This window comes from Tinamus guttatus, unplaced genomic scaffold (genome assembly GCF_059628265.1).
Source record: "Tinamus guttatus ecotype Peru unplaced genomic scaffold, ASM5962826v1 Tinamus_guttatus_pri_ptg000212l, whole genome shotgun sequence".
Classification (NCBI taxonomy): domain Eukaryota; kingdom Metazoa; phylum Chordata; class Aves; order Tinamiformes; family Tinamidae; genus Tinamus; species Tinamus guttatus.
Genome location: NW_028288746.1, coordinates 1,785,467 through 1,793,914, shown reverse-complemented (window position 1 = coordinate 1,793,914; position 8,448 = coordinate 1,785,467). Strand labels below are relative to the sequence as shown.

The 8,448-nt window shown below is 35.3% G+C and overlaps 1 protein-coding gene across 2 annotated transcripts; it reads left to right on the top strand.

Annotated features, from left to right (window-relative positions):
- Positions 1–420: 420 nt before the first annotated feature.
- On the top strand, positions 421–7,889 carry METTL22 (methyltransferase 22, Kin17 lysine). Of its 2 annotated transcripts, none has more exons than XM_088524595.1 (10): positions 421–612; positions 1,747–2,097; positions 2,521–2,561; positions 2,645–2,789; positions 3,300–3,371; positions 4,037–4,090; positions 4,946–5,026; positions 5,972–6,074; positions 6,755–6,866; positions 7,754–7,889. In XM_088524595.1, the coding sequence occupies exons 1-10, from the start codon at positions 480–482 to the stop codon at positions 7,787–7,789; spliced, it is 1,128 nt and encodes a 375-aa protein (XP_088380721.1). In that variant the 5' UTR covers positions 421–479; the 3' UTR covers positions 7,790–7,889. The 2 variants fall into 2 exon arrangements, with proteins under 2 accessions (XP_088380721.1, XP_010212569.1); XM_010214267.2 differs by having other exon boundaries at positions 6,698–6,866.
- Positions 7,890–8,448: the final 559 nt, after the last annotated feature.

The window sequence follows — 8,448 nt, the reverse complement described above, 5'->3', positions numbered from 1 at the left end:
TGCTTCGTTTTTGTTTATTTTCCTTTTTTTTTCTCTAACACAAGTAAGTAGTTGCTGCGTATCCTACAGATGCAAAGTGTGGCAGTGAGCTAGTAGCAGTTAAGTATGTGACAGTTCATTGGAACATAGTAAAGGAGAGAGTCTTTGTGCATTGCAGCTTTATTGTACTGGACATTAATCTGATCTTCATCTTTAAAAATACCAGTGGAATAATGTTAAAGCAGTATCAGAATTTGACTAAAAACTGTTTGCATTTGTTTTTAGGCTGAATATTCTGATGTGCAAGTTAATGACTTACCAGAGTGTGCTGGAGCTTGCGCAAATACATCTTGCCTGAAAACTCAAACTATGTCCTGAAATTACCTTGTTGAACAAAACTTCACTTGATGCGAATTAATAGAAGAGTAGCAAATCACTTCATATGAGCACTTCCCAGGAGTCTGTTTTGTTATTGCAGATGTCCGTCTCACCAGCTTGGCATGGTGGATGTAGCAGAGAAGGAGATTATGGACAACCTCACGTTTAAAAGCGATACTGTACTCTCTGATGTTCACTTACACTGCCCAAACAGAAGACATCTCATGGTGCGACTGAATGCAGCTGGACAACCGGGTAAAGTGTGTTTTCTAGACTGATGAAACAATATTTTAAGAGTGTTCAGCTTTTTATAATGTCTGAATCCCTCAAGTGGTTGATATTAATCATTACATGCTTTGTTCCGGTTAGAAGGAGAATTGCTTCCTACTCTGTTGTTTCAAAGCAGACTAACCAGATTTGCATCATGATATTAACCAGACAAATTAAACCTATTAATGTAGACTTCATAAGCAGCTCATCCTAAAAAATAAGTCTTATTTATTTTAATCAACTTCTTACAAAGTTCAGAAGAGCAATGTTCTTGAATGTCTGTTACATAATTTGAGAAGTCAAGGCTGTAGAAGAAATGAACTGCTAAATACTTCTGATCCATTGCCTGCCTGTCAAGTTGTCAAGGGAAATGATCTCGAAATGACAGGAAAACGTTGTGTAGAAAAGTACCTCTCCTTTTGCTGTGACAGAAGTGTTAACTGTTGTTTTTTCAAGCCCGTTTGTGACATGCAGATTTAACCTCTGTAGTTATTCTGTCACATATCAATGTAAAAAAAGAAATGATTGGAAGAGAAGAGTAGGGCAAAGAGCCTGACAAAGAAGTTAATAATAGTTTTCCTTCATCAGGGCAAGGTCAGGTCATTAATATAGTGGTATGTCAGCATGCTACTTGCCATACCCAGGCTGTGATTTTGTTTGGTGCAAGGAACATTTCAATGCAATGAAATGACAGCATGTAATGACAGGCCTGAAGTTACTTGAATTCCCAAGGCCTTTTGAAGTGGTAAAAAAATAATCTAGTTACTTTTTGCTAGAACATCTTTCTTTCTGTCAAGAATTAAGTGTTAACCCAAAAAACAAACTTTCTGAGAAATAATTTGAAGAAACCAACCATTATTCAAATTGTGAGCATTAATGTTTCTAAATCAGGTGAAAATGTGAGCTGAGTCAAGCGGTAGACTTTGAAAGTTCTTCTTTGTTCCTTCTGTAAGGACTGATTTGTCCTTACAGAACTTAATAGCAGAAACAAGCTACCTGTATCTTTAGTTTTTTAATGTGTGAAACACATATGATCTCATGCATACGGAAGCTGCATAGAGATTCTGTTTTTATTGCAGTGTTAATCTTCAACATATTGTTTTTCTTGTGTTCTTGTAGTATTCTTGTCACATTTCAAGCTCCTTTGGAACACTTATAATTGGGTATCTGAGAAAAATGCAAAAGAAGCTACAACAGAAAAAGAACAGCAGTACAAAAGCAGAGGAGAATTGTGTGACAAAGACAGGAATAATCCAGAAAATGAAAGAGAAGTAAATATTAAAGGATTAGAAGCTCTGCTAGATGATGATGGAGACTTGGAAGTTGTCCGAAGACGTCAGGATGCCTCTGATTTAGAAGAGAAGGATCTTTTGAGGGATAGGGTGTGTCCTGTAATTCTAATAAGAGAGGAAGATGGTGCTTTTGAAGATGAGGAACAAGAACACACTTGCAGTGATGTCATTAAAATAGGTAAGTAGTAGGCTTTCCTTTAAGGGTAAATAGAATAACTATCTGTTATGTGGAACAAAATAAAAATGGATTTTTATTACTTCATAAATGAAACAACAGCTGTCAAATGAGTTGTGATAATAAAATAATTATATAGTATTATGCTGCAAATATACTGTTAAAAACATACTATTTATCTCTAGAAGAGTTTGGGGCAATAGTATAGCAGAGAGACATGTAGCTGACTGCTCCCAGCCTGAGTAAGTTAGACCTGCTGTGCCCCTTGGTTAGGGGGATTTTTATCTTTCTTACATTGAATGAAGAGCTTTAAGTTCTAGATTAAAACGAAAGAAAATGCAGAATGATTTTCAAAGTTGCTGCTATTTAACTTATTTTGAAAAACATTTTAATATACTTATTTCTGCTTTACTTTCATATTGACAGAACATACTATGGCAACCCCTTTAAAAGATGTTGGTAAGCAAGTATGTGTCATCTTTGCGATATCTTGCTGTTCTTGGATTGTGCTCCAGAAGCTGGCCAGTTTATTTGCTTCTCTTTGCTGAAGGTCTGGCGTGGAGCCTTTCTTCTTGCTGATTATATCCTCTCAAAATGGGACATGTTCAGGCGTTGTACGGTACTGGAGCTTGGAGCTGGCACTGGAATTACAAGCATCATTATGGGAACAGTTGCCCAGAGAGTTTACTGCACAGGTAAGACATCTATTTTTTAATTAAGTATTATTCTGAAACTTAATGTAGAAATTTGTGTGAAATTTTTCTGAAGCAGTGCATTCTTCCTGGGGCTCTCACCCTTATTTGTTCTTTTTTGGTTAATAGTTGTTTATTTATGTGTATAAGGTGAGAAAATTCTTGCCACTTTTCTGTAAATAACTCAACAATCTGAAAAAGCAGTGCTACTTTTGGGAGCCAAAGTTTGGGCAGGTTGTTTGTTTGGTTTTTGTTTTTCATATTGGTGTGAATTCAGCTTAATGTTCACAGAATAAAAGAAGTAATTGGTATTTTAGTGGCTTTTTCTTTGTGTGACTCAGAATTTAGTACTGAAAAACAAAGGCAAGAAGGATCCTAGTGAAAAAGTTATTAGAGAGAGTTGCTCTAAATTGTCCCTAAGCTTGAGAGAAGTTGAGAGAGAATTAGCCTGAGAGGTGTGGGCATGCATATAACAAATATTCTCATTTTGGCTGTCATTATCACCTTTTGCAGATGTTGGTGAAGATCTTCTAGCCATGTGTGAACGTAATGTTGCGTTAAACAAACACCTGATTGAGCAGGGAAGTAAGTGCAATACAGTCAGTTTTTGTGCATTTGCCTGTAGGTGGAGTTCTTTGCAATTAAGCAGTACAAGTCATTGACTATCCTACATGTTTACAAGTAAAATTAAACTCTCCTTTTGGTTGAAAGTGACTCGCTTGTGAGTTTCACTGAGCTTCTTGGTCGAATCATAGACATCCAGAGGCCAAGAGAGCTGTTACATTCTGTTACAGCTATTATGTAGGTGGTAGAGGTAGAACTGTGGAATGGGCAAGTATTTTGCAGGAGAGACATGTAAAAGAGAATGTAAAGTGCAGGTCTGCCCCTTAGGTTTCTCCTACCCCGTAAGGGTACAGTATTGTACAATTGACTGTACAATAAACAATTTGATGTTCAGGTTGCCAAGAGAGGTTGTGGAGTCTCCTTCTCTGGAGATCTTCCAAACCCGTTTGGACGCAGTCCTGTGCCACGTGCTCTAGGTGACCCTGCATGTGCAGAGGGGTTTGGACTAGATGACCTCTAGAGGTCCCTTCCAACATTAAGCATTCTCTGATTCTATGATTCAGTCAGGCCCAATGTATCTCATATGTTTTATAATATATCTTAATGATCTGTTCCACCACAGATTTTGACTCTTTACTTCCACTTATGTATCTTCCCCTGCCTCTGTCCCCCTTCTTCTGCCATAGGAAGTGAAATTAAGGTTAAAGAACTGGATTGGATGCAAGCTGACTTCTGCGCTGGTAAGTGGTTATAGTGGGTCCATCCAAATGGTTTCTTGAAAGCCCTCAAGAATGAGTGTCCTAGTACTCCCTGCTTTGAAACGCTAGGTGATGCTCCAAGTGCAAGGTTGTTCCTAGGAGCATTATTGTTGTGTGGAAGGGTTTATGTATTGCATGAGGATAGAGCAACAGTAGTTGTCCTGTACTTTGGGAGGTGCAGACCAGGCTTGTTCATTATATGGCAACAACTTTCTGCTTTTTAGGGTTTCTTTTGTAGCATCATCACAAGATATCTTGATTTAATGCCTTCTGAAAAATAGCTCAGCTATTGAAGCAAATAGAATCATTCTTTACACTTGCAAAAATCTTTGGACTTTAAAAATTTCTGTTTAATGGAAACATTTGATACTGCCTGTAGAACAGGGTATATTTTTAAACTTTCAAGGGAAGCTTCTAAATTTTAACAAAGTCTAAAATTTTAAAAGTATGCCTAAATAGGAAGCTTGATCAAAACGTAGATGGGCTTTTTGAATTTAAAGCAGTATTTATTTTGGTCTAGTTATTCTATTCTATTTAGTCTATTATTTTAGTCTAGTTAAAGTCTGTAATCTTGCTATGTGGTAATAATTGTAAATTTTTATGGCAAGGAAAACTATACTCTTGCCAGTCAGCTTTGGAAGAACTGGATATAAGGGAACACAAGAGGCATCAGGGAATGCCAGAGAATGAATAAGCTGAGGTTTTGATTTACTTTTAGTAGGGTGCTCCATTTATGGAGGAGTAGATAACCTAAGAGAGAACGAAAATATCTCTCTTCCATCTTTCAGGTATTCAATATGGTTAAATCCGTGAGTAAAGCTGTTTTCTTTGTTGCAGATCCTGAAGGTCCTTATAGGTGGTCTGAAGCAGAGATTGCTGATTTGCATGACCACTGTACTGTGATGATGGCAGCTGATGGTAGGAAATGCAAACAGTGAGCTCTTAAATGTTTAACTCTCATTTGCAATAATTTAAACATACCTGTGTTGCTCTTAAAATGCAGTACATAGATGATTGACGTGATTTGTCAAAGCTCTGACTTAAGTATTTATGTCTATCTTATAGTTTTCACTCTTAAAAAAGAAGGCTGCCAATTCAGACTGCAAATGCAAACAGGATGAAAGATCTTCAAAAGCCTAGCCTATTCTTTCCATTGTAGTTTAATGATTTGTAACCAACTAAATTATTCCAACATAATTGTCACAGGCAAAGAAGTCCTATGTATGAAAAAACAATTTTCAGGTGCTGCAGTTGCCCAGAATCTGTCCCTTTGAATGTTTGTGCATTTCTATTCTGTTTTTCACCTCGGTGAAAGACTGAGAAATGAAGAGCTAGCTAATCTGTATAGGAGAACCATTGTGGTTTTGATATTCAATGGTATTTCAATTAAAGAGTTTCTCCTGATTGGTTTTCAGTTATGGCATTGAAAGATGTTGTGAGACTATTTTCGAAAAAGAAGTTATAAGGTGCTAGTGGTATTACTTACTGCCTTTTTTTTTTTTCCCTTAGAAATGAGACCTTGTGAATTATGATATCCAGGTGTTTTTTTTTTTAGCTTTGCAGTAAGGTATTTCCAGGATGAAAGATCTTGTTTAAGTTATATAAGTTGTCTGATACAAGTGATTCCCATTGGCCTGCGAGAAACCTTAAAGAAGGCTTGATGTAAAAAGCAGCAAGGGATCCTATTACAGGGTTGGTTGTTGCCATTAGAATATAATGCTGTGGGATTTAATTGAAAATAGTGACACAAAGTTTTTGATTAGAGAAATCTAATTAAAGGCTGTTATTGTTTCTTACATGAGGTTTAAGTAAATATTGCATTTGAATGTCCATACTGCAATGCTTTTACTCTTTTTATCATAGTGTTCTATGATGATGACCTGACAGATGCCTTGTTCAGAACACTCTATAGAATCACACATAACTTGAAAAATTCTTGTGCAGTTTACTTATCAATAGAAAAGAGGTAAGTAATATCAAGAACATAAATAAGCAGTAAAAAAAATTCTACACTTTCTTTATTTGGAAGAAAAATCTGATTTGCTTGCAGGTCAGCTTTGAATTTTCCTTTCACCAATTGAGCAAAAGCTGCCATATCTATTTGCAGCGAATTATTTTTAATACTTGCTTGATTTTTATGCATTTAGAATTTGAATTTCAGATGAGTTGATTTTCTATTTGTCTTGCATCATATAGATAAGTCTGCAGTTGTAGACCAAAATCTTCTGTAATACCAATAAAATTTATTGTGTATTTGAGATCAAAGATTTAAAGGGTTTTTTGTTTGTTTTCTTGAGTAATCGTGTTTTTTAGTACGTTCATAAATACATTAATATTCCTTATTTAATTCTCTGGGGATGTGTAAGCAATAGCCCTTCATATTGTTCTTTTGGGGCAAACTTACCTACATCAAAGAGTTATTGGTGTGCTAATCTTAATTAAATCTTGATAGTCACAAACAAAACAAAATGGTAAGATGAACTAATAAAATTAGTAAATGACACATTTTCCATTAGCTTAGGAAAGTTACATAGCTATTTAAGATGCAAGTGTAGCAGAGAAACTTCTGATGAATTATTTTCTTGCCAGGCTGAACTTCACTTTAAGACATATGGATGTTACATGCGAAGCCTACAATCATTTTAGAAATACTCTAAATGATCTGGAGAACCTCCAAGATGGAAAAATTAAATATACTGTGGAGCCTATTAAACTTGATTTCTGCCAATTTCTCATTTATGAACGAACTGAGCAGTTGGTAAGTGATATTCATTAAAATAAATGTAATGTGTCGGGCTAATTATCTCAAATTAGTTTTCTGCTATTTACTTAACATGAAATAAGAACAGAAGAATAAACATCACCTATTTATTTCTGTTAAGCTGTTACATAAAGATTTCTTGTTCGTGCTTAGAACTTATATAAGATTTTCATAACATGCCCTCTCTATCACTGAGCAATATAATGACTTAGGTTATTTGTTAACCTTTGAGGAGGTGAGTTCAATCTGCATTACCTTTAGAAAACAGAAATTTTGAGCTTGACTGGAAAATGGGACCAATATCTCTCATTTATTTGCTTGTAGAAGAGCTCTCATTTTATACTGTAGTAGTTCCTTTAGAAACATTCAAGACAATTAGCTCTAAAATTCTGTTATCCAGAAATTTCTGGGGAATGAGTAAGTGGTCTTTTTCATTTTTTGTTGTCCTGTAAAGTGAGAAGTGTCTAAGAAAGATATACTTGTGAGAGCTGGAGTCCTCAGTAAATTGAGGATTTAGGGGGTTTGTTTGTTTTTATTTTTTGTTTTTTTTTTTTTTTTTGCATTTTTTTCTAGTCTTATCTTTACAGGCATTGTTTAAAGCATCTGTCAACACAAGCTGAGAAAAAGAGCAAGATTCTTAGCCCAAACTGCTGAAGACATCCAGATTAGTTAAATTATTTCCATAAACGGGGATTTCAATTATGTTTTTTATTTAAAAATATTAAAGTATAAAAACTCACCTGTATCTCAAAGATATATTCTAAGATTTACTATGCAAGTACAGGGTGTGGCTTAATTTGTCTTAGTGTGGGTGTTGAACTTCTATTCATAATCACCATCTACTGATCTGAGAAAATACATGTGTGTATTTTTCTCTTTTACAGGAACTGTGGAAGGTCATTGCTGAACAGCTGACATGACTGGGACAAGAGAAGAATTGAAGATACTTGGACAAAAGATAAAGGCTTTTTGGATGCTGTATTAAAAATGGATTCTTGTCCCAAGAAAATGATTTTTTTCTGGGGGAATCATGTTCTTGGAAAGAAACTTCAAGCAATGATTGCTTATTTCAATAATTTATTTTTTGACACTTTGGACATGGTTTCTCTATTGCTTTCTGTTAGGAAAGTATTTAACACTGATCCTCAGAGTACAGCTCCAAAACAAATTTCATTAGTTATACCATGCCTGATAATACCCCATAGTGTTGCATCCTGAACTGTGGCAAGCAGGGGGTACTGTGTGTTCTTTAGGTTTTGTGATTTAGTTCTTAAAATCTCACAAGAGCTATCTAACACTTTTCCATGCAGCTGGTTTGCAAATGTATATTTTCATTTTTAGCTTTCTGAACTTGCATGCTGTTTCCAGTCTCAAGCCAATTCCACGTTATTTATATTTATAGACCTGTTTGAAACTGTCTTCGGGGCAAGACCTAGTTGTCTTTAACAGACTCTTATTTCTTTATCTTCATAAATGAATTTCTTAAAGTACAGTCTTTCATTTTCTGTTTGTCCTACTAATATCATTCTAGTTTAGGGCTACTGCCTTATTTGAAAGGAGACAAAATGCAGTTAGGTTT